The 26,687-nt window shown below is 43.4% G+C and overlaps 1 protein-coding gene across 2 annotated transcripts in view; it reads left to right on the forward strand.

The window, feature by feature from the left end:
• The window catches only part of LOC115183110 (histone-lysine N-methyltransferase NSD2), a 54,565-nt gene that overhangs the window by 25,253 nt on the left and 2,625 nt on the right, over window positions 1-26,687 (forward strand). For both annotated transcript variants that reach the window (XM_029744447.1, XM_029744448.1), the window contains exons 12-20: window positions 11,244-11,423; window positions 13,951-14,107; window positions 15,164-15,366; window positions 20,432-20,535; window positions 20,656-20,925; window positions 23,271-23,387; window positions 24,781-24,922; window positions 25,070-25,176; window positions 25,470-25,671. In XM_029744447.1, the coding sequence (XP_029600307.1) occupies window positions 11,244-11,423; window positions 13,951-14,107; window positions 15,164-15,366; window positions 20,432-20,535; window positions 20,656-20,925; window positions 23,271-23,387; window positions 24,781-24,922; window positions 25,070-25,176; window positions 25,470-25,671 (1,482 nt within the window). The remainder of the gene's footprint in view (window positions 1-11,243; window positions 11,424-13,950; window positions 14,108-15,163; window positions 15,367-20,431; window positions 20,536-20,655; window positions 20,926-23,270; window positions 23,388-24,780; window positions 24,923-25,069; window positions 25,177-25,469; window positions 25,672-26,687) is intronic.

Here is a 26,687-nt window from a genome sequence, read left to right on the forward strand (position 1 = left end):
TGACACAAACAACAACACAGCGTTACACATGGAATAAACAAACATACAATAGAAAAGTATATATACAGTGTGTGCAGATAAGGTAAGGCAATAAATAGGCCATAGTGGCGAAATAATTGCAATTTAGCAAATTAACACTGGAGTGATAGATGTGCAGAAGATGAATGTGCAAGTAGAGATACTGGGGTGCAAAGGAGCAAGATAAATACAGTATAGGGATGAGGTAGTTGGATAGGCTATTTACAGATGGGCTATGTACAGGTGCAGTGATCTGTGAGCTCCTCTGACAGCTGGTGCTTGAAGTTTATTGAGGGAGATATGAATCTCCAGCTTCAGTGATTTTTGCAATTCGTTCCAGTCATTTGGCAGCAGAGAACTGGAAGGAAAGGCGGCCAAAGTAGGAATTGGCTTTGGGGGTGACCAGTGAAATATACCTGCTGGAGCGTGGGCTACGGGTGAGTGCTGGTGAGCTGAGATAAGGCGGGGCTTTACCTAGCAAAGACTTGTAGATGACCTGGAGCCAGTGGGTTTGGCGACGAGTATGAATCGAAGGCCAGCCAACGAGTGTGTACAGGTCGCAGTGGTGGGTAGTATATGTGGCTTTGGTGACAAAACAGATGGCACTGTGATAGACTACATCCAGTTTGCTGAGTAGAGTGTTGGAGGCTATTTTGTAAATCACATCGCCGAAGTCAAGGATCGGTAGGATAGTCAGTTTTACGAGGGTATGTTTGGCAGCATGAGTGAAGGATGCTTTGTTGCGATATAGGAAGCCGATTCTAGATTTCATTTTGTATTGGAGATGCTTAATGTGAGTCTGGAAGGAGAGTTTAGTCTAACCAGACACCTAGGTATTTGTAGTTATCCACATATTCTAAGTCAGAACCGTCCAGAGTAATGATGCAGGTGCGGGCAGCGATCGGTTGAGCTCGTTGAAGCTCGTCTGGAGGTCAGTTGTGTCCAAAGAAGGGCCAGAAGTATACAGAACGGTGTTGTCTGCGTAGAGGTGGATCAGAGAATCACCAGCAGCAAGAGTGACATCAATGATGTATACAGAGAACAGTCGGCCCGAGAATTGAACCCTGTGGCACCCCCTTAGACTGCCAGAGGTCCGGACAACAGACCCTCCAATTTGACACACTGAACTGTCAATTAGTTGGTGAACCAGATGAGGCAGTCATTTGAGAAGCCAAGGCTGTTGAGTCTGCCGAAAAGAATGTGGTGATTGACTGAATCGAAAGCCTTGGCCAGGTCGATGAATAGAGCTGCACAGTACTGTCTTTTATCTGTGGCAGTTATGATATTGTTTAGGACCTTGAGCGTGGCTGAGTTGCACCCACGACAGCTTTGAAACCAGATTGCATAGCGGAGAAGGTACGGTGGGATTCGATATGGTCGGTGATCTGTTTGTTCACTTGGCATTCGAAGACCTTAGAAAGGCAGGGCAGGATGGATATAGGTCTGTAACAGTTTGGGTCTAGAGTGGACTGCGGCAACTTTCTAATCTTTGGGCATCTCAGAAGATACGAAAGAGAGGTTGAACAGGCTAGTAATAGGGGTTACAACAATTGCGGCAGATAATTTTAGAGGTTCCAGATTGTCTAACCCGGTTGATTTGTAGGGATCCAGATTTTGCAGCTCTTTCAGAACATCAGCTATCTGGATTTGGGTGAAGGAGAAATGGGGGGAGGTTTGGGTGAGTTGCTGTGGGGGGGTGCAGGGCTGTTGACCGGGGTAGGGGTAGCCAGGTGGAAAGCATGACCAGCAAAATAAAAATGCTTATTGAAATTCTCAATTATCGTGGATTTATTGGTGGTGATAGTGTTTCCTAGCCTCAGAGCAGTGGGCAGTTGGGAGGAGGTGCTCTTATTCTCCATGGACTTCAGTGTCCCAGAACTGTTTGGAGTTTGTGCTACAGGATGCACATTTCTGTTTTAAAAAGTTAGCCTTAGCTTTCCTAACTGCCTGTGTATATTGGTTCCTAACTTCCCTGAAAAGTTGTGTATCACAAGGGCTATTAGATGCTAATGCAGTACGCCACAGGATGTTTTGTGTTGGTCAAGGGCAGTCGGGTCTGGAGTGAACCAAGGGCTATATCTGTTCCTGGTTTTTAATTTTTTATTCAATGGGGCTTATTTAAGATGGTGAGGAAAGCACTTTTAAATGTCAGCACAACTGTTCATCGGGAGCTGATGAAGTGGGTTTCCATGGCCGAGCAGCCACACACAAGTCTAAGATCACCATGCGCAATGCCAAGCGTTGGCTGGAGTGGTGTAAAGCTTTCCGGCATTGGACTCTGGAGCAGTGAAAATGCGTTCTCTGGAGTGATGAATCACGCTTCACCATCTGGCAGTCCGATGGACGAATCTGGTTTTGGCGGATGCTAGGAGAAAGCTACCTGCCCGAATGCATAGTGCCAACTAGAGTTTGACCGATTAATCGGAATGGCTGTTTTAATTAGGGCCGATTTCAAGTTTTCATAACAATCGGTAATCGCCATTTTTGGACACTGATTATTGCCGATTACATTGCACTCCACCAGGAGACTGTGGCAGGCTGACTACCTGTTCTGCGAGTGCAGCAAGGAGCCAAGGTAAGTTGCTAGCTAGCAGTAAACTTCTTATAAAAAAAAACGATCAATCTTAACAATCACTAGTTAACTACACATGGTTGATGATATACTAGTTTATCTAGCTTGTCCTGCGTTGCATATGATCGATGCAGTGCCTGTTAATTTATCATCGAATCACAGCCTACTTCGACAAACGGTTGATGATTTAACAAGCGCATTTGCGAAAACAGCACTGTCGTTGCACCAATGTTTACCTAACCATAAACATCAATGCCTTAATATCAATACACAAGTATATATTTTTAAACCTGCATATTTAGTTAATATTGCCTGCAAACATGAATGTCTTTTAACTAGGGAAATTGTGTCACTTCTCTTGCTTTCTGTGCAAGCAGAGTCGGGGTAAATGCAGCAGTTTGGGTCCTCTGGCTCATTGCAAACTGTGTGAAGACCATTTCTTCCTAACAAAGACCGTAATTAATTTGCCAGAATTGTATATAATTATGACATAACATTGAAGGTTGTGCAATGTAACAGCAATATTTAGACTTATGGATGCCACCCGTTCGATAAAATACGGAACGGTTCCATATTTCACTGAAAGAATAAACGTTTTGTTTTCGAAATGATAGTTTCCGTATTTGACCATATTAATGACCCAAGGCTCGTATTTCTGTGTTATTGTATTATAATTAAGATTTGATAGAGCAGTCTGACTGAGCGGTGGTAGGCAGCAGCAGGCTCGTAAGCATTCATTCAAACAGCACTTTCCTGCATTTGCCAGCAGCTCTCCGCTGTGCTTCAAGCATTGCGCTGTTTATGACTTCAAGCCTATCAACTCCCGAGATTAGGCTGGCAATACTAAAGTACCTATTAGAACATCCAATAGTCAAAGGTGTATATGAAATACAAATGGTATAGAGAGAAATAGTCCTATAATAACTACAACCTAAAACTTCTTAACTGGGAATATTGAAGACTCATGTTAAAAGGAACCACCAGCTTTCATATGTTCTCATGTTTTGAGCAAGGAACTTAAACGTTAGCTTTCTTACATGGCACATATTGCACTTTTACTTTCTTCTCCAACACTTTGTTTTTGCCTTATTTAAGCCAAATTGAACATGTTTCATTATTTATTTGAGACTAAATAGATTTTATTGATGTATTATATTAAGTTAAAATAAGTGTTCATTCAGTATTGTTGTAATTGTCATTATTTTATATAAAATCGGCCGATTTGAATAGGTATGGGCTTTTTTTGGTCCTCCAATAATCAGTATCGGCGTTGAAAAATCATTATCGGTCGACTTCTAGTGCCAACTAAAGTTTGCTGAGGGAGGAATAACAGTCTGGGGCTGTTTTTCATGGTTCGGGCTAAGCCCCTTAGTTCCAGTGAAGGGAAATCTTAACGGTACGGCATAAAATAACATTATAGAATGTTCTGTGATTCCAACTTTGTGGCAACAGTTTGGGCCCTTTCCTGTTTCAACATGACAATGCCCCTGTGCACAAAGCGAAGTCCATACAGAAATGGTTTGTCGGTTGGTGTGGAAGAACTTGACTACCCCGCACAGAGCCCTGAGCTCAACCCCATCGAACACCTTTGGGATGAATTGGAACGCCTACTGCGCCCAACATCAGTCCCCGACCTCACTAATGCTCTTGTGGCTGAATGGAAGCAAGTCCCCGCAGCAATGTTCCAACATCTAGTGGAAACCTTTCCCAGAAGGGTGGAGGCTGTTATAGCAGTAAAGAGGGGACCAACTCCCTATTAATACCTATGATTTTAGAATGATGTTCGACTAGCAGGTGTCCACTTTATTTTGGTAATGTAGTGTACATCTACAGAAACAGGACACATCCTGCTTCTGTTGCCTGTTTGTTTTTAAGAGCCTACTGATTCTGTGAGCAACAACCCTCACTCGTGCAAGATGTTGAATAAATCAATTTCACAAATTCTTCTATTTTTATTTTTGCTATCCTGTAATAAAGGCTTTACAAAAAAAATAATAACAGCCTCTCTGGTGTTACTTATAATTTAGCTTTTCCACTGTTCCAAATGGTCAAATAATATTGTTATCTGACAGCACCTGTTTGGCTCTCACAGCGCTGCTCCTACACCCTCCTTTGGGTTAGGGTTAACCTGACCACCATGGAGCTGGAGGCCTGCTTCTACACCCTCCTTTGGGTTAGGGTTAACCTGACCACCATGGAGCTGGAGGCCTGCTTCTACACCCTCCTTTGGGTTACGGTTAACCTAACCACCATGGAGCTGGAGGCCTGCTCCTACACCCTCCTTTGGGTTAGGGTTAACCTAACCACCATGGAGCTGGAGGCCTGCTCCTACACCCTCCTTTGTCTGGATCTCCAGTAGTTTCCACAGCTAAGCCAAATGTCTTCCACACATCTGACTTCCTATATAAATGAGGGATTTCGGAAACAGAACTTCTCAGTCAGTGAAACAAGTAAAAAACAATATGGCTGAAATTGTTGCAGCTTCAGCATGGACAACTGATAAACACTTGCTGTCTTTCCGCTGCAGAAGAGAGGAGAGAGACGATGTGTGCCAATCACACAGGCACTTGCTGTTTTTTTTACACAGCGTGGCCATCTTGAGTCATTTGGGTGGCCTAATTATTCAATCAAACAGTGTGCTTAAAGCATCCGACAAGCTCAGTGCAAATAGTACATTTTTCCACCCTGTGTTTTTGAATAAAATAAACGTTTTAAAATTGATTGGTCTGGGGGAAAAAATCCACTTTAGACACAGAACTCTCGGTCGACCAAGATTTATTTTGGGAGGGAGGGGGGACGGCCCTGGAGATCTGACTGTCCACGGTCTATGATGTCAGGTGTGTTAATATCGTGGTGTATTGTAGGTCAGGTGTGTTAATATCGTGGTGTATTGTAGGTCAGGTATGTTAATATAACGGTGTATTGTAGGTCAGGTGTGTTAATATAACGGTGTATTGTAGGTCAGGTGTGTTAATATAACGGTGTATTGTAGGTCAGGTGTGTTAATATCGTGGTGTATTGTAGGTCAGGTGTGTTAATATAACGGTGTATTGTAGGTCAGGTGTGTTAATATCGTGGTGTATTGTAGGTCAGGTGTGTTAATATCGTGGTGTATTGTAGGTCAGGTGTGTTAATATAACGGTGTATTGTAGGTCAGTTGTGTTAATATCGTGGTGTATTGTAGGTCAGGTGTGTTAATATCGTGGTGTATTGTAGGTCAGGTGTGTTAATATAACGGTGTATTGTAGGTCAGTTGTGTTAATATCGTGGTGTATTGTAGGTCAGTTGTGTTAATATAACGGTGTATTGTAGGTCAGTTGTGTTAATATCGTGGTGTATTGTAGGTCAGGTGTGTTAATATCGTGGTGTATTGTAGGTCAGGTGTGTTAATATAACGGTGTATTGTAGGTCAGTTGTGTTAATATCGTGGTGTATTGTAGGTCAGTTGTGTTAATATCGTGGTGTATTGTAGGTCAGGTGTGTTAATATCGTGGTGTATTGTAGGTCAGGTGTTTTAATATCGTGGTGTATTGTAGGTCAGGTGTGTTAATATCGTGGTGTATTGTAGGTCAGGTGTGTTAATATCGTGGTGTATTGTAGGTCAGGTGTGTTAATATCGTGGTGTATTGTAGGTCAGGTGTGTTAATATAACGGTGTATTGTAGGTCAGGTGTGTTAATATAACGGTGTATTGTAGGTCAGGTGTGTTAATATAACGGTGTATTGTAGGTCAGGTGTGTTAATATAACGGTGTATTGTAGGTCAGGTGTGTTAATATAACGGTGTATTGTAGGTCAGGTGTGTTAATATAACGGTGTATTGTAGGTCAGGTGTGCTAAATATAACGGTGTATTGTAGGTCAGGTGTGTTAATATAACGGTGTATTGTAGGTCAGGTGTGTTAATATAACGGTGTATTGTAGGTCAGGTGTGTTAATATAACGGTGTATTGTAGGTCAGGTGTGTTAATATAACGGTGTATTGTAGGTCAGGTGTGTTAATATCATGGTGTATTGTAGGTCAGGTGTGTTAATATAACGGTGTATTGTAGGTCAGGTGTGTTAATATAACGGTGTATTGTAGGTCAGGTGTGTTAATATAACGGTGTATTGTAGGTCAGGTGTGTTAATATAACGGTGTATTGTAGGTCAGTGTGTTTAATATAACGGTGTATTGTAGGTCAGTGGTGTAATATAACGGTGTATTGTAGGTCAGGTGTGTTAATATACGGTGTATTGTAGGTCAGGGGTGTTAATATACGGTGTATTGTAGGTCAGGGGTGTTTAATATAACGGTGTATTGTAGGTCAGGGTGTTAATATAACGGTGTATTGTAGGTCAGGGGTGTTAATATAACGGTGTATTGTAGGTCAGGGGTGTTAATATAACGGTGTATTGTAGGTCAGGTGTGTTAATATAACGGTGTATTGTAGGTCAGGTGTGTTAATATAACGGTGTATTGTAGGTCAGGTGTGTTAATATAACGGTGTATTGTAGGTCAGGTGTGTTAATATAACGGTGTATTGTAGGTCAGGTGTGTTAATATAACGGTGTATTGTAGGTCAGGTGTGTTAATATAACGGTGTATTGTAGGTCAGGTGTGTTAATATAACGGTGTATTGTAGGTCAGGTGTGTTAATATAACGGTGTATTGTAGGTCAGGTGTGTTAATATAACGGTGTATTGTAGGTCAGGTGTGTTAATATAACGGTGTATTGTAGGTCAGGTGTGTTAATATAACGGTGTATTGTAGGTCAGGTGTGTTAATATAACGGTGTATTGTAGGTCAGGTGTGTTAATATAACGGTGTATTGTAGGTCAGGTGTGTTAATATAACGGTGTATTGTAGGTCAGGTGTGTTAATATAACGGTGTATTGTAGGTCAGGTGTGTTAATATAACGGTGTATTGTAGGTCAGGTGTGTTATATAACGGTGTATTGTAGGTCAGGTGTGTTAATATAACGGTGTATTGTAGGTCAGGTGTGTTAATATAACGGTGTATTGTAGGTCAGGTGTGTTAATATAACGGTGTATTGTAGGTCAGGTGTGTTAATATAACGGTGTATTGTAGGTCGGTGTTATCAGGTGTATTAGGTCAGGTTTAATATAACGGTGTATTGTAGGTCAGGTGTGTTAATATAACGGTGTATTGTAGGTCAGGTGTGTTAATATAACGGTGTATTGTAGGTCAGGTGTGTTAATATAACGGTGTATTGTAGGTCAGGTGTGTTAATATAACGGTGTATTGTAGGTCAGGTGTGTTAATATAACGGTGTATTGTAGGTCAGGTGTGTTAATATAACGGTGTATTGTAGGTCAGGTGTGTTAATATAACGGTGTATTGTAGGTCAGGTGTGTTAATATAACGGTGTATTGTAGGTCAGGTGTGTTAATATAACGGTGTATTGTAGGTCAGGTGTGTTAATATAACGGTGTATTGTAGGTCAGGTGTGTTAATATAACGGTGTATTGTAGGTCGGTGTGTTAATATAACGGTGTATTGTAGGTCAGGTGTGTTAATATAACGGTGTATTGTAGGTCAGGTGTGTTAATATAACGGTGTATTGTGTTAATATAACGGTGTATTGTAGGTCAGGTGTGTTAATATAACGGTGTATTGTAGGTCAGGTGTGTTAATATAACGGTGTATTGTAGGTCAGGTGTGTTAATATACGGTGTATTGTAGGTCAGGTGTGTTAATATAACGGTGTATTGTAGGTCAGGTGTGTTAATATAACGGTGTATTGTAGGTCAGGTGTGTTAATATAACGGTGTATTGTAGGTCAGGTGTGTTATATAACGGTGTATTGTAGGTCAGGTGTGTTAATATAACGGTGTATTGTAGGTCAGGTGTGTTAATATAACGGTGTATTGTAGGTCAGGTGTGTTAATATAACGGTGTATTGTAGGTCAGGTGTGTTAATATAACGGTGTATTGTAGGTCAGGTGTGTTAATATAACGGTGTATTGTAGGTCAGTGTGTTAATATAACGGTGTATTGTAGGGTCAGGTGTGTTAATATAACGGTGTATTGTAGGTCAGGTGTGTTAATATAACGGTGTATTGTAGGTCAGGTGTGTTAATATAACGGTGTATTGTAGGTCAGGTGTGTTATATAACGGTGTATTGTAGGTCAGGTGTGTTAATATAACGGGGTATTGTAGGTCAGGTGGGTTAATATAACGGTGTATTGTAGGTCAGGTGTGTTAATATAACGGTGTATTGTAGGTCAGGTGTGTTAATATAACGGTGTATTGTAGGTCAGGTGTGTTAATATAACGGTGTATTGTAGGTCAGGTGTGTTAATATAACGGTGTATTGTAGGTCAGGTGTGTTAATATAACGGTGTATTGTAGGTCAGGGGTGTTAATATAACGGTGTATTGTAGGTCAGGTGTGTTAATATAACGGTGTATTGTAGGTCAGGTGTGTTATATAACGTGTGTATTGTAGGTCAGGTGTGTTTAATAATAACGTGTGTATGTAGGTCAGGTGTGTTAATATAACGGTGTATTGTAGGTCAGGTGTGTTAATATAACGGTGTATTGTAGGTCAGGTGTGTTAATATACGGTGTATTGGTAGTCAGGTGTGTTAATAATCTAGGTGTATTGTAGGTCAGCGTTGTGTTAATATAACGGTGTATTGTAGGTCAGGTGTGTTAATATAACGGTGTATTGTAGGTCAGGTGTGTTAATATAACGGTGTATTGTAGGTCAGGTGTGTTAATATACAGGTGTATTGTAGGTCAGGTGTGTTAATATAACGGTGTATTGTAGGTCAGGTGTGTAATATAACGGTGTATTGTAGGTCAGGTGTGTTAATATAACGGTGTATGTAGGTCAGGTGTGTAATATAACGGTGTATTGTAGGTCAGGTGTTGTAATATATAACGGGTTGTATTGTAGGTCAGGTGTGTAATATAACGGGTATTGTAGGTCAGGTGTGTTAATATAACGGGTATGTAGGTCAGGTGTGTAATAATAACGGTGTATTGTAGGTCAGGTGTGTTAATATAACGGGTATTGTAGGTCAGGTGTGGTAATATAACGGTGTATTGTAGGTCAGGGTGTTATATAACGGTGTATTGTAGGTCAGGTGTGTTAATATAACGTGTATTGTAGGGTCAGGTGTGTTAATATAACGGTGTATTGTAGGTCAGGTGTGTTAATATAACGGTTGTATTGTAGGTCAGGTGTGTTAATCTACGGTGTATTGGTAGGTCAGGTGTGTTAATATAACGGTGTATTGTAGGTCAGGTGTGTTAAATATAACGGTGTATTGTAGGTTCAGGTGTGTTAATATAACGGTGTATTGTGGTCAGGGTGTGTTAATATAACGGTGTATTGTAGGTCAGGTGTGTTAATATAACGGTGTATTGTAGGTCAGGTGTGTTAATATAACGGTGTATTGTAGGTCAGGTGTATTAATATCGTGGTGTATTGTAGGTCAGGTGTATTAATATCGTGGTGTATTGTAGGTCAGGTGTATTAATATCGTGGTGTATTGTAGGTCAGGTGTGTTAATATCGTGGTGTATTGTAGGTCAGGTGTGTTAATATCGTGGTGTATTGTAGGTCAGGTGTGTTAATATCGTGGTGTATTGTAGGTCAGGTGTGTTAATATCGTGGTGTATTGTAGGTCAGGTGTGTTAGTATCGTGGTGTATTGTAGGTCAGGTGTGTTAATATCGTGGTGTATTGTAGGTCAGGTGTGTTAATATCGTGGTGTATTGTAGGTCAGGTGTGTTAATATAACGGTGTATTGTAGGTCAGGTGTGTTAATATCGTGGTGTATTGTAGGTCAGGTGTGTTAATATCGTGGTGTATTGTAGGTCAGGTGTGTTAATATAACGGTGTATTGTAGGTCAGGTGTGTTAATATAACGGTGTATTGTAGGTCAGGTGTGTTAATATAACGGTGTGTTGTAGGTCAGGTGTGTTAATATCATGGTGTATTGTAGGTCAGGTGTGTTAATATCATGGTGTATTGTAGGTCAGGTGTGTTAATATCATGGTGTATTGTAGGTCAGGTGTGTTAATATAACGGTGTATTGTAGGTCAGGTGTGTTAATATAACGGTGTATTGTAGGTCAGGTGTGTTAATATAACGGTGTATTGTAGGTCAGGTGTGTTAATATAACGGTGTATTGTAGGTCAGGTGTGTTTATATCGTGGTGTATTGTAGGTCAGGTGTGTTCATATCGTGGTGTATTGTAGGTCAGGTGTGTTAATATCGTGGTGTATTGTAGGTCAGGTGTGTTAATATCGTGGTGTATTGTAGGTCAGGTGTGTTAATATAACGGTGTATTGTAGGTCAGGTGTGTTAATATCGTGGTGTATTGTAGGTCAGGTGTGTTAATATAACGGTGTATTGTAGGTCAGGTGTGTTAATATCGTGGTGTATTGTAGGTCAGGTGTGTTAATATAACGGTGTATTGTAGGTCAGGTGTGTTAATATCATGGTGTATTGTAGGTCAGGTGTGTTCATATCGTGGTGTATTGTAGGTAAGCTGATGAGGTGCCTGCGATGTCTGGTGGCGTACCATACAGGAGAGGTGTGTTAATATAACGGTGTGTTGTAGGTAAGCTGATGCTGTGCCTGCGATGCCCGGTGGCGTACCATACAGGAGAGGTGTGTTAATATAACGGTGTATTGTAGGTAAGCTGATGCGGTGCCTGCGATGCCCGGTGGCGTACCATACAGGAGAGGGGTGTGTTGCGGCTGGCAGTGAGATGTTGACCCCCACCATCATCATCTGCACCAACCACTTCTCACCCCAGAAGGGCTACAGCCACCACTCGCACGTCAACGTCAGCTGGTGCTTCGTCTGCTCCAAAGGTCAGTATCTCCTCCTCCTCTATCAGACGCACTACTACACAGATACACTACTACACAGATACACTACTACACAGATACACTACTACACTACTACACAATAATAGGGTGGCAGGTAGCCTAGTGGTTAGAATGTTGGACTAGTAACCGAAAGGTTGCAAGATTGAATCCCTGAGCTGACAAGGTAAAAATCTGTCATTCTGCTCCTGAACAAGGCAGTTAACCCACTGTTCCTAGGCCGTCATTGAAAATAAGAATTTGTTCTTAACTGACTTGCCGAGTTAAATAAAGTAAAAATGAATAATAACCATCATATGGAAGTAAAGTTGGAGTCACGCGATGACATGTTGTGTGGTTCTCCCACTACAACTTGTTGGGAAGGCATGCAGTTTATTAAACTACAGAGTTATGATGAACTTCGCAGGGTGGTGAAAGTGCAATGTGATGAGCTTGATGCTCCTGTCTAATAAATATCTAGGGTCTTATCCTGGTGACCTGATAATCAATGCTTGGCTGCCGTTTGAAAAATAAAAATAATCTCACTCTTGTCAATATAATCTCATCATGTAGGCTATACGTGTACTCAAGCCAACAGTGTGCAGATAGCTCTGTTGGCTAGAGCGCACGTGAAAATACCAGAGGCACACGCTATATGATGTTATTTTTTTAACGTGCACTACGTCATCACACACAGCCTTTTATCTGCAAAAAGTCCATTTGATGGGAACACATCTTTGGTGGGATACATTGTTTTTATGCCGATCTTAGAATATTTAAAAAATCTGCATTAAAAACAATATATCCCACCAGAGATGTGTTTCCATCAAATTAACTCTCAACTGTTAGTTGAGTGGTCGCTTAAGTGGCCCTAAGCGACCACTTATGTCACTTATGTCACTTATGCCTGGAGCCAGCCCTTGTGACAACTGTGGCCACTATGCCCTGTTTATTTACTTTGATCATGACAGTGTCATGACAGAGTGATGTGACTAGGGCTCCTGGCTATAATGCAGCCCAGAGCCCACGCACCAGACCTCTGTTTGTTTTGTGGCCTCTGGAAACCTCTGACCAAGATGGTTGTAGTAGTGACTATTTTGAGAGTCAGAAGCACTCAGGAAACAGATTTGACACGGGGGGCTTGAGCTGTTGCCAGAGGAAGCTCTGTTCAATGTCATTGAATAGCTTTAAACACCTGTTGATTATAAAGAAGTAACATGATGCAATGATCCAGCATCTGAACAGTGAATAGACCTCCAAGTCTTCCACTTAGTAAACAATTCCCCTCCAGACAATACACTGCAAAAGAGGGAGATGGTCCAATGAACTTCACTCCGATTAGACTGGAACAATCAATTGTGGTCCATTTATACAGGAAATGACTACTAGGATGAGCAAGGCAATTTTGTTCTAGTGCACAAGCCAATTTGCAGCTGAATTAGCTGTGTTTGAACTTCTAAATAGTGCTAATAAAGAAAACAGTGGTGAGGTGAACACAATGCATGATAAAACAATGCTCTTAGAATCCCAAAAGTTTTGGGAACAAATAATATCTAGAGTTGGGAAAAAACTGTAATTGGTGCAGTGGTTGAAGGGATGCTAAAATCGCTCGAGTGCCTGAAAAAAGTGTTCCAATGGAATGTCTCAGACGGTCGTGTGCTGGGTCAGCTATTGGGAGTTCCCATGGCTTTTATGTGAGGTATGAGGGAGGAATGGCGCTCACGCCAATTAGACTGTTTTCTTTGCCCTCTCCGTTTGTCGCGCTCTTTCCACTGCGCAGGGATGCGACTGTGCGTTAACGTTATGTCGGTCAATTCCTCTGTAGGCGGAGCAAGGGTGTTTTTGCGTTATTTCGTGCGTTATTTCATTAGTACAATTTGTTAACGTTACACACTACTACACAGACACACTACTACACAGACACACTACTACACAGACACACTACTACACAGACACACTACTACACAGACACACTACACACTACTACACAGATACACAGATGCACAGCCACTAACTTGTCCATTGTTTGGTCAATAGGCTGCTGTTCGACAGATTGTTTTGTTGAGCAGTAGCATAGACAGTGCATTCGGACCCCTTGACTTTTCCACATTTTGTTACGTTGAAGCCTTATTCTAAAATGAATTAAATTATTTTCCCCCCTCATCAATCTACAAACAATACCCCATAATGACTAAGCACAAAAAACAGATACCTTATTTACATAAGTATTCAGACCTTTTGCTATGAGACTCTAAATTGAGCTCAGGTGCATCCTGTTTCCATTGATCATCCTTGAGATGTTTCTACAACTTGATTGGAGTCCACCTGTAGTAAATTCTATTGATTGGACATGATTTGGAAAGGCACACACCTGTCTATATAAGGTCCCACAGTTTACAGTGCATATCAGAGCAAAAACCACCACTCACACGTCAACTACACAATTCTGTTCTGAACAGTTCGTCTGTAGTCCAAGCAGGAGAGACGTGCTGCCTTGTGTTCTAAGTCTGTGTGTGTGTGTGTGTGTGTGTAGGTGGCCAGCTCCTGTGCTGTGAGTCGTGTCCAGCAGCGTTCCATCCAGACTGTCTGAACATCGCCATGCCGGACGGCAGCTGGTTCTGTAACGACTGCCGGGCCGGAAAGAAACCCAAATACAGAGACATCATCTGGGTCAAACTGGGCATCTACAGGTCAGTACAGGGACCTGGCCAACTACGGGTCAGTACAGGGACCTGGCCAACTACGGGTCAGTACAGGGACCTGGCCAACTACGGGTCAGTACAGGGACCTGGCCAACTACGGGTCAGTACAGGGACCTGGCCAACTACGGGTCAGTACAGGGACCTGGCCAACTACGGGTCAGTACAGGGACCGGGCCAACTACGGGTCAGTACAGGGACCGGGCCAACTACGGGTCAGTACAGGGACCGGGCCAACTACGGGTCAGTACAGGGACCGGGCCAACTACGGGTCAGTACAGGGACCGGGCCAACTACGGGTCAGTACAGGGACCGGGCCAACTACGGGTCAGTACAGGGACCTGGCCAACTTTTATTTTTTAAATGTATTTATTTCACCTTTATTTAACCAGGTAGGCCAGTTGAGAACAAGTTCTCATTTGCAACTGCGACCTGGCTAAGATAAAGCAAAACAGTGCGACAACAACAGAGTTACACATGGAATAAACAATCATACAATCAATAATACAGTAGAAAAATCTATATACAGCATGTGCAAATGAGGTAGGATAAGAGAGGTAAGGCAATAAATAGGTCGTCATGGTGAAGTAATTACAATATAGCATTTAAACACTGGAATGGTAGATGTGCAGAAGATGAATGTGCAAGTTGAGATACTGGGGTGCAAAGGAGCAAGATAAATAAATAAATACAGTATGGGGATGAGGTAGTTGGATGGGCTGTGTACAGGTGCAGTGATCTGTAAGCTGCTCTGACAGCTGGTGCTTAAAGCTAGTGAGGGAGATATGGGTCTCCAGCTTCAGAGATTTTTGCAATTCGTTCCAGTCATTGTCAGCAGAGAACTGGAAGGAAAGGCGGCCAAAGGAATAATTGGCTTTGGGGGTGACCAGTGAAATATACCTGCTGGAGCACGTGCTGCTATGGTGACCAGTGAGCTGAGATAAGGCGGGGCTTTACCTAGCAGAGACTACGGGTCAGTCAGCAGTATGTTTGTGTAGAGCACTGCCTCTTCTCTCCCTTGACCTAACTTACCCTAACCCTGTCCAGGTGGTGGCCTGCAGAGATCCAGCACCCCCGGAACATCCCCACCAACATCCAGCACCTTCGCCACGAGATCGGAGAGTTCCCAGTCTTCTTCTTTGGTTCTAAGGACTACTTCTGGACGCACCAGGGCCGAGTTTTCCCCTACATGGAGGGAGACAGGGGCAGCAGGTTCCAGAAGACTGGGATAGGGAAGGTCTTCAAGAACGGTGAGCTGGAATATACAGCCCGCCCCCATCTTGATCATGTTGTATCCTCTAAGCCAGGGTTTCCCAAACGCTGTCCTGCCACTGCTCCACCCGTTCTGTCGTGCTTAGGAACAGCCCTTAGTCGTGGTATATTGGCCATATACCACACCCCTTTGGGCCTTATTGCTTAACCTCTTACATCTAGACATTCCGCTAGCGGAACACCTGCTCCAATATCCAATGATAGGGCGTGGCGCGAAATACAAACTCCTCAAATCCGAAAACTTCCATTTTTCAAACATATTTTACACCATTTTAAAGACAAGACTCTTCTTTATCTAACCACACTGTCCGATTTCAAAAAGGTTTTACAACGAAAGCAAAACATTATATATATATATATATATATATATAATTTTTTTTTTCAACCACTCCACAAAATTCTTGCTACACACACATACAGTGGGGAGAACAAGTATTTGATACACTGCCGATTTTGCCGATTTTCCTACTTACAAAGCATGTAGAGGTCTGTAATTTTTATCATAGGTACACTTCAACTGTGAGAGATGGAATCTAAAACAAATATCCAGAAAATCACATTGTTTGATTTTTAAGTAATTAATTTGCATTTTATTGCATGACAAGTATTTGATCACCTACCAACCAGTAAGAATTGTTGTTGAAAAACAAATGATAGTGGGACTAAGCGCAAATCAGATGGGATGGTGTATCGCTGCAGAATGCTGTGGTAGCCATGCCGGTTAAGTGAGCCCTGAATTCTAAATAATTCACTGACAGTGTCACCAGCAAAGCACCCCCACACCACCTCCTCCATGCTTCACGGTGGGAACCACACATGCGCAGATCATCCATTCACCTACTCTGCATCTCACAAAGACACGGCGGTTGGAACCAAAAATCTCAAATTTGTACTCATCAGACCAAAGGACAGACTTCCACCGGTCTGTCCATTGCTCCTGTTTCTTGGCCCTGCCTGTCCTTTAGTTGTGGTTTCTTTGCAGCAATTCAAGCATTAAGGCCTGATTCACAGTCTCCTCTCAACAGTTGATGTTGAGATGTGTCTGCTACTTGAACTCTGAAGAATTTATTTGGGCTGCAATTTCTGAGGCTGGTAACTCTAATGAACTTATCCTCTGCAGCAGAGGTAACTCTAGGTCTTCCTTTCCTGTGGCGGTCCTCATGAGAGCCAGTTTCATTATAGCCATCATTTCTCAGAACAAGAATAGACTGACGAGTTTCAGAAGAAAGTGCTTTGGTCCCGTGTGGCTCAGTTGGTAGAGCATGGTGTTTGCAACGCCAGGGTTGTGGGTTCGATTCCCACGGGGGACCAGTACGGGAAAAAAATGTATGAAATGTATGCATTCACTACTGTAAGTCGCTCTGGATAAGAGCGTCTGCTAAATGGCTAAAATGTAAATGTTTGTGGCCATTTTGATCCTGTAATCAAACCCACAAATGCTGATGCTCCAGATACTCAACTAGTCTAAAGGCCAGTTTTATTGCATCTTTAATCAGGACAGTAGTTTTCAGCTGTCTAACATAATTGCAAAAGGGTTTTCTAATGATCAATTAGCCTTTTAAAATGATAAACTTGGATTAGCTAACACAACATGCCAGTGGAACACAGATTTTCCATTAAAAATCAGCCGTTTCCAGCTACAATAGTAATTTACAACATTAACAATGTATCTATTATTAACATTAACAATCAATTTCAATGTATTTCTGATCAATTTGATGTTATTTTAATGGACAAAAAATAGCTTTTCTTTCAAAAACAAGGACATTTCTACTTGACCCCAAACTTTTGAACGGTTGTGTGTGTGTGTGTGTGTGTGTGTGTGTGTGTGTGTGTGTGTGTGTGTGATGGCGATTGCGTGGTCTGTGGACCTGTTGGGGCGATATGCAAATTGAAGTGGGTCTAAGATGGAGGTGATATGATCCTTGACTAGTCTCTCAAAACACTTCATGATGACAGAAGTAAGTGCTACGGAGCGATAGTCATTTAGCTCAGTTATCTTTGCCTTCTTGGGTACAGGAACAACGGTGGCCATCTTGAAGCATGTGGGGACAGCTGGTCTGCGCATGCTCAATACATTGTCAAATCGGTTGTGAAGCCAGACTTATTGGCCATTTCCTTTTGGATCATCTCTCTCAACCATAAAATGTTTCAATTCCTCAACGTTTTTAGTCATTTTGTTAAACGGGTTAAATGGCTTATTAGTAACTGGAATAGTGTAGTGTCTGGTTGCTCCTCATTACACACCACAGACAAACATTCTTTACATCAACAACAGGAATCACTACAAAACATATACACTATTAGGGCCAGCCTTTTGTACTTTGGTTTTCCTAGATATTGCCACTATATTGTGATCACTACATCCGATGGATTTGGATACTGGTTTAAAGCAAATTTCTGTAGGACAAGTAAAGATTAGATGGATTACATGTTGATGATTTTAATTCCTGTTCTGTTTGTGACCACCCTGGTAGGTTGACTGATAACCTGAACCAGGTTTGAAGCTTTTTCCTGAGTGGGCAGGTTGATGGAGGGAAAAACAAAGTCACCCAGAAAATATACCTCAAAGTATTTCACACATGTTATCCAGATAGTGACTGTTAGCACTTGGTCTATAGCAGCTTCCCACCAGAATGGGCTTTAGGTGAGGCAGATGAACCTGTAGCCATATTACTTCAACAGTATTTAACATGAGATCCTCTCTAATATTTACAGGAATGTGGTTCTGAATATAAACAGCAACACCTCCACCATTGTCGTTTCTGTAAATGTTATAACCTTTGATGGATACAATGGTAGCAATACAAGGTATTATCTAAGTGAGTTTCAGAGATTGTCAGAATATGAATGTCATCGGTTACTAGCAAATGATTGATTTCATGAACCTTGTTTCTTAAGCTACATATGTTAACATGGGCTATTTTGAGCATTTCTGGGATGCTTGTTTTTCATTGCTTTACTGGGAAGCTTAGCAGCAGTAGATGTGCTCATGTTATTTATGTTAGTGCAGGGTGAGCTGCACACAGTGGACTTCCTACTAGGGCACACGTCCTCAGTGCTAACAGTATAAATCTGGTTCGTAGGCGTATGATTACTGCAAACAACAGCTGTAGGATCAGCAGAGACATTCAGGGCAGTTAGAGCGACATATATTAGGTTACTTTGTCTTTCAACGCCCCTGGTATAATGTACATTTTCTGAACCATTATGACAGCTCATTGTCACAAGGGTAGACGTTTCACTGAGCTGGGCTTAGGTCAATGATAAGTCATTCTCTCAACGTATAATGTTGTGAAAGGATCCATGAACCCAAATGATTTGTCAACAAAAGTTACACCCATTAAACTGCAATCACGTAGCCAGATATGAAGAGAGAATCTTGCTAAAGTGTTCAATGCCACTATTCAGAGAGGGATCAGAGAGGGCACAGGGCCAGATATGATGGGTCTTTTATTAGCGTCTAGCAGAGAGTCAATCATGGAGCGAGAAACACTTACTTTTGGTCAGAATTAAAAGTAAGCGTCAATATCTGGTGTGGCCACCAGCTGCATCTCATCATGGACTGCACTAGATTTGCCCGTTCTTGCTGTGAGATGTTAACCCACTTTTCCACCTAGGCACCTGCAAGTTCCCAGACATTTCTGGGGGGGAATAGCCCTAGCCCTCACCCTCCAATCCAACAGGTCCCAGACGTGCTAAATGGGATTGAGATCTGGGATCTTCACTGGCCATGGCAGAACACTGACATTCCTGTCTTGCAGGAAATCAGCCTTCTGCTTGTTCTATGCGTGGTGGCATCGTCATGCTGGAGGGTCATGTCAGGATGAGCCTGCAGGAAGGGTACCACATGAGGGAGGAGGATGTCTTCCCTGTAACGCACAGCGTTGAGATTGCCTGCAATGACAACAAGCTCAGTCCGATGATGCTGTGACACACCGCCCCAGACCATGACGGACCCTCCACCTCCAAATCGATCCCGCCCCAGAGTACAGACCTCGGTGTAACACTCATTCCTTCGACAATCGCAAATCCGACCATCTCCCCTGGTGAGACAAAACCGCGACTCGTCAGTGAAGAGCACTTTTTGCCCGTCCTGTCTGGTCCAGCGACGGTGGGTTTGTGCACATAGGCGACGTTGTTGCCGGTGATGTCTGGTGAGGACCTGCCTTACAACAGGCCTACAAGCCCTCAGTCCAGCCTCTCTCAGCCTATTGCGGACAGTCTGAGCACTGATGGAGGGATTGTGCATTCCTGGTGTAACTCGGGCAGTTGTTGTTGCCATCCTGTACGTGTCCCGCAGGTGTGATGTACCGATCATGTGCAGGTGTTACACGTGGTCTGACACTGTGAGGAGGATCAGCTGTCCGTCCTGTCTCCCTGTAGCGCTGTCTTAGGCGTCTCACAGTACGGACATTGCAATTTATTTCCCTGGCCACATCTGCAGTCCTCATGCCTCCTTGCAGCATGCCTAAGGCTCTTTCAAGCAGATGAGCAGGGACCCTGGACATCTTTCGGTGTTTTTCAGAGTCAGTAGAAAGGCCTCTTTAGTGTCCTAAGTTTTCATAACTGTGACCTTAATTGCCTACCTATTAAGCAGCTTATTATTGAGCTGTTGTGCTGTCCAGCTTACACGTTGGCTAAGTTTTGACATTATTTTCTCACTGAATGAAGTCTTGGAAGTATCCATTAATCAACTTTAGTTGTTGGACTCAAGCTATTAATAATGTTTTCTGTGAAGCCCTTGAAACCAAAGCTGTTAGTGTCTTAACGACCGTTCCACAGGTGCATGTTCATTAATTGTTTATGGTTCATTGAACAAGCATGGGAAACAGTGTTTAAACCCTTTACAATGAAGATCTGTGAAGTTATTTGGATTTTTACGAATTATCTTTGAAAGACAGGGTCCTGAAAAAGGGACGTTTCTTTTTTGCTGAGTTTATATTAATATAATGTTGCTTATAATATTACATGTTATTAATATAATATTCGTTATAGTATAACTGTAAGACGACAGAATATAGCAATATAATCTCTCTCCAGCGCTGTTGGAGGCGGAGACTCGCTTCAAGGAGATCAAGATGGAACGGGAGGCCAAGGAGGCGCAGGAGAACAACAGGAAACCACCTCCGTACAAATACATCAAGGTCTGAACTCTATAACCCTAACCCTTTAACTGTACTCTTACTTCTGTCGTGAAACTGTCTAACCCAGTCCAGTTGTGATATATTACATGTATGTAATAGTTGTTCTCCCCTGTTCTACAGATCAACAAGCCGTGTGGCCGGGTGCAGGTCTACACAGCCGACGTGTCAGAGATCCCCAAGTGTAACTGTAAGCCCACGGATGAGAAGCCGTGTGGGTTTGAGTCAGAATGCCTGAACAGGATGTTGATGTACGAGTGCCACCCTCAGGTCTGTCCCAACGCAGAGCGATGCTGCAACCAGGACTTCACCAAGAGACACTACCCAGAGACTAAGATCGTCAAGACTGCTGGCAAGGGCTGGGGTCTGGTGGCACTACGGGATATTAAGAAGGTATATTTATTATATATACAGTGCATTTGGAAAGTATTCAGACCCCTTGACTCTTTCTACATTTTGTTACTTTACATCCTTATTCTAAAATTGATGAATTCATTTTTTCCCTCATCAATCTACACACGATACCACATAATGACAAAGCAAAACAGCATTTTTAGAATTTTTCAAATGTATTAAAAATAAAAAGATCAAATTTACAAAAGTATTTGGACACTTTACTCTACTTTGTTGATGCACCTTTGGCAGCGATTACAGCCTCGAGTCTTCTTGGGTATGATGCTACAAGTTTGGCCCACCTGTATTTGGGGAGTTTCTCCCATTCTTCTCTGCAGATCCTCTCAAGCTCTGTCAGGTTGGATGGGGAGCATCGCTGCACAGCTACTTTCAGGTCTCCAGAGATGTTAGATCGTGTTGAAGTCCAGGCTCCGGCTGGGCCACTCAAGGACATTCAAAAAAATGGTTCTGAAGCCACTCCTGCGTTGTCTTGGCTGTGTGCTTAGGGTCGTTGTCCTGTTGGAAGGTGAACCTTCGCCCCAGTCTGAGGTCCTGACCGCTCTGGGGCCAGTTCTATTTAACAATGATGGAGGCCACTGTTTTCTTGGGTACCTTCAATGCTGCAGAAATGTTTTGGTACCCTTCCCCAGATCTGTGCCTCGACACAATCCTGTCTCGGAGCTCTACGGACAATTCCTTTGACCTCATGGCTTGGTTTTTGCTCTGGCATGCACTGTCAACTGTGGGACCTTATATAGACAGGTGTGTGTGCCTTTCCAAATAATCTCCAATCAATTGAATTTACCACAGGTGGACTCCAATCAAGTTGTAGAAACATCTCAAGGATGATCAATGTAAATAGGATGCACCTGAGCTCAATTTAGAGTCTCATAGCAAAAGGTCTGAATAAATAACATATTTCCGTTTAAAAAATATATATACATTTGCAAAAATATATACCTTTTCGCTTTGTCATTATTGGGTATTGTGTGACAATTTGGATTAAAAAACAAATCAACAAATCAAATCTGTCACATGTGCCGAATAAAACCAGACCTTACTGTGAAATGCTTACCTACAAGCCCTTAACCAACAATGCAGTTCAAGAAATGGTTAAGAAAATATTTACTAAATAAACTAAAGTCAAATATATTTAAAAAGTAACAATAAAATAACAATGAGGCTATATACAGGGGTTACCGCTGCCAAGTACATTTTTGGTCCTTCCTCTGACACCACCTGGTATAGAGGTCCTGGGTGGCAGGAAGCTGGGCCCAGTGATGTACGGGGCCTTCCTCTGACACAGCCTAGTATAGAGGTCCTGGATGGCAGGAAGCTTGGACCCGGTGATGTACGGGGCTGTATGCACTACCCTCTGTAGCACCTTACGGTCGGATGCCGACCAGTTGCCATACCAGGTGGTGATGCAACCAGTCAGGATGACCTCAGGTACAGCTTTAGAACTTTTTGAGGATCTGGGGACCCATTCCAAATCTCTCCAATCTCCTGAAGGGGAAAAGGTGTTGTCTTGGTGTGTTTGGACCATGGTAGTTCGTTGGTGGACAACAAGGAACTTGAAACTCTCAACCTGCTCCATTACAGCCCCGTCGATGAGAATGGGGGCGTGCTCAGCCCTCCTTTTCCTGGAGTCCACGATCAGCTCCTTTATCTTGGTGACGTTGGGGGACAGGTTGTTGTCCTGGCACCACACTGCCAGGTCTCTGACCACCTCCCTATAGGCTGTCATTGTTGTCGGTGATCAGGTCTACCACTGTTGTCGTCAGCAAACTTAATGATGGTGTTGGAGTCGTCATTTGGCCATGCAGTCGTGGGTGAACAGGGAGTACAGGAGGGGACTGAGCACGTACCCCTGAGGGGTCCCCATGTCAAGGATCAGCGTGGCGGATGTGTTACCTACCCTCACCACCTGGGGGCGGCCCTTCAGGAAGTCATAAGATCCAGTTGCAGAGGGAGGTATTTAGTCCCAGGGTCCTTAGCTTAGTGATGAGCTTTGAGGGTACTATGGTGTTGAACGCTGAGCTGTAGTCAATGAATAGCATTCTCACATAGGTGTTCCTTTAGTCCAGGTGGGAAAGGGCAGTGTGGAGTGCAATAGAGATTGCATCATCTGTGGATCTGTTGGGGCGGTATGCAAATTGGAGTGGGTCTAGGGTTTCTTGGATAATGGTGTTGATGTGAGCCATGACCAGCCTTTCAAAGCATTTCATGGCTATCAGTAATCTGATTGGTGAAGGTATATCTGTGATCTGATTGGTGAAGGTATATCTGTGATCTGATTTGGTGAAGGTATATCTGTGATATGATTGGTGAATACCTCTCCACAGGGTGAGTTTGTGAATGAGTACATCGGAGAGCTGATCGATGAAGAGGAATGTCGCTCCAGGATCAAGTACTACCAGGAGAATGACATCACTCACTTCTACATGCTCACCATCGACAAGGTAAACTATGACATCAGTAGTACACTACCCTCCCTGTTGTAGTTCACTATCCTCCCTGGTGTGTAGTATGCTATCCTCCCTGGTGTGTAGTATGCTATCCTCCCTGGTGTGTAGTATGCTATCCTCCCTGGTGTGTAGTACGCTATCCTCCCTGGTGTGTAGTACGCTATCCTCCCTGGTGTGTAGTACGCTATCTTCCCTGGTGTGTAGTACGCTATCCTCCCTGGTGTGTAGTACGCTATCCTCCCTGGTGTGTAGTACGCTACCCTCCCTGGTGTGTAGTACGCTACCCTCCCTGGTGTGTAGTACGCTACCCTCCCTGGTGTGTAGTACGCTACCCTCCCTGGTGTGTAGTACGCTACCCTCCCTGGTGTGTAGTACGCTACCCTCCCTGGTGTGTAGTACGCTACCCTCCCTGGTGTGTAGTACGCTACCCTCCCCCTGGTGTGTAGTACGCTACCCTCCCTGGTGTGTAGTACGCTACCCTCCCTGGTGTGTAGTACGCTACCCTCCCTGGTGTGTAGTACGCTACCCTCCCTGGTGTGTAGTACGCTACCCTCCCTGGTGTGCAGTACGCTACCCTCCCTGGTGTGCAGTACGCTACCCTCCCTGGTGTGCAGTACGCTACCCTCCCTGGTGTGCAGTACGCTACCCTCCCTGGTGTGTAGTACGCTACCCTCCCTGGTGTAGTAAATGTACATTTGTCATTTAGCGGATGCTCTAATCCAGAGCGATTTACTGTTAATCCATTCATTGGACAGCCACATATCATAGACAGCTACTTTATTAAGGAAAAATATACTTACTATCAGCGTATCAGAGCTAGTAAGGGGGGCGCTGTCTGCTCCAGCATGGGAGAACCTGCCTGTCTGTGGCCGTGTCCTTGACTGCCAGAGCCAGAGGAACAGTATTGCTTTGGGGATGTTACACTCAAGACCTCTGTGACATTACAGAAAACAATACTACATACTCTATAGCTATAACTGTAGCGCTACTTCAATACTACACACTCTATAGCTATAACTGTAGCTCTACTTCAATACTACATACTCTATAGCTATACCTGTAGCTCTACTTCAATACTACACATTTATAGATGTACTTCAATACTACACATCTGTAGCTCTACTTCAATACTACACATCTATAGATGTACTTCAGTACTACACATCTATAGATGTACTACACATCTATAGATGTACTACACATCTATAGATGTACTACACATCTATAGATGTACTACACATCTATAGATGTACTTCAGTACTACACATCTGTAGATGTACTTCAATACTACACATCTATAGCTCTACTTCAATACTACACATCTATAGCTGTATCTATCGTCATCTGTTACTGCATACCTCTTCACCAGCCTGACCTGTGTTTCCAGGATCGGATCATAGACGCCGGCCCTAAAGGGAACTACTCCCGCTTCATGAACCACAGCTGCCAGCCCAACTGTGAGACGCAGAAATGGACGGTGAACGGAGACACGAGAGTCGGGCTCTTCGCTGTCTGTGACATCCCTGCTGGTGAGCATCAACCATCTCCTTGGTCAGATCATTATTGTAAAACACTTTGTTCTCAATGACTTGTGTGGTTAAAAAAAAAGAGGGTAGGCCAGAGACTGCTGTTGTCTTGGTGGTTTGGGTTAGTTGTAGTAATATTGTGGTTTCCAGGGACAGAGCTCACCTTCAACTACAACCTGGATTGCCTTGGTAACGAGAAGACTGTGTGTCGCTGTGGGGCTCCCAACTGTAGCGGTTTCCTTGGAGACCGGCCCAAGGTGAGTTGGTTCCTCTTGGTACGTACAGAAAAGACAAGTAGATTTTGAACATCCATACTTTATAACACCTTAAAGTCTGAAAGATGACCTGGAGGTCCATCTAACAGCCCAAAAATGGGGTCTACCCCACCTGACTGTTTCCTGTCCAGACCTCTATCTGACTGTTTCCTGTCCAGACCTCTATCTGACTGTTTCCTGTCCAGACCTCTATCTGACTGTTGTTTCCTGTCCAGACCTCTATCTGACTGTTGTTTCCTGTCCAGACCTCTATCTGACTATTGTTTCCTGTCCAGACGTCTGGTTTCCAGGTTGCGGAGCCCAAGGGGAAGAAAGCCAAGAAGAAAGTGAAGAAGCGTCGGACGCGGAACGAGGGAAAGGAGTCTGAGGACGAGTGTTTCCGCTGTGGAGACGGAGGGCAGCTGGTTCTGTGTGACAAGAAGAGCTGCACCAAGGCCTTCCACCTCTCCTGCCTGGACCGCACCAAGAGACCCTTCGGTAAGACCTTAACCCCCTGACCCTTCCACCTCTCCTGCCTGGACCGCACCAAGAGACCCTTCGGTAAGACCTTAACCCCCTGACCCTTCCACCTCTCCTGCCTGGACTGCACCAAGAGACCCTTCGGTAAGACCTTAACCCCCTGACCCTTCCACCTCTCCTGCCTGGACCGCACCAAGAGACCCTTCGGTAGACCCAAACTTCTAACTCATGGATATTCTAATGTTATGTGTATATTATATTTCAGGGCGCTGGGACTGTATACAGTACCAATCCATAGTTTGGGCACCTTATTCCAGGGTTTTTCTGTATTTTTACATTGTAGAATAAGTGTTGCCATCAAAACTATGAAATAACACATGGAATCATGTAGTAACCAAAGTGTTGAACAAATCAAAATATATTTTATATTTGAGATTCTTCAAAGTAGCCACCATTTGCCTTGATGACAGCTTTGTACACTCTTGGCATTCTCTCAATCAAAACATTTCTGCAGCATTGAAGGTCCCCAAGAAGACAGTGTCCTCTATCATTCTTAAATGGAAGTTTGGAACCACCAACACTCAGGGAGCTGACCAAGAACCCGATGTTCACTCAGACAGAGCTCCAAAGTTCCTCTTTAGAGATGGTTGTCCTTTTGGAAGGTTCTCCCATCTCTGCAGCACTCCGACAATCAGGCCTTTATGGTAGAGTGGCCAGATGGAAGCCACTCCTCAGTAAAAGACACATGACAGCCCCCTTGGAGTTTTCCAAAAGGCGCCTAAAGGACTCTGACTATTAGAAACAAGATTCTCTGGTCTGATGAAACCAAGACTGAACTCTTTGGCCTGAATGCCAAGCGTTACATCTGTAGGAAACCTGGCACCATCCCTACGGTGAAGGATGGTGGTGGCACCATCCCTACGGTGAAGCATGGTGGTGGCGGTAGCATGCTGTGGGGATGTTTTTCAGCGGCAGGGACTGGGAGACTAGTCAGGTTTGAGGGAAAGATGAACGGGATGCTGGCCTTCCAGGCA

Source organism: Salmo trutta, unplaced genomic scaffold, assembly GCF_901001165.1.
Source record: "Salmo trutta unplaced genomic scaffold, fSalTru1.1, whole genome shotgun sequence".
NCBI lineage: Eukaryota > Metazoa > Chordata > Actinopteri > Salmoniformes > Salmonidae > Salmo > Salmo trutta.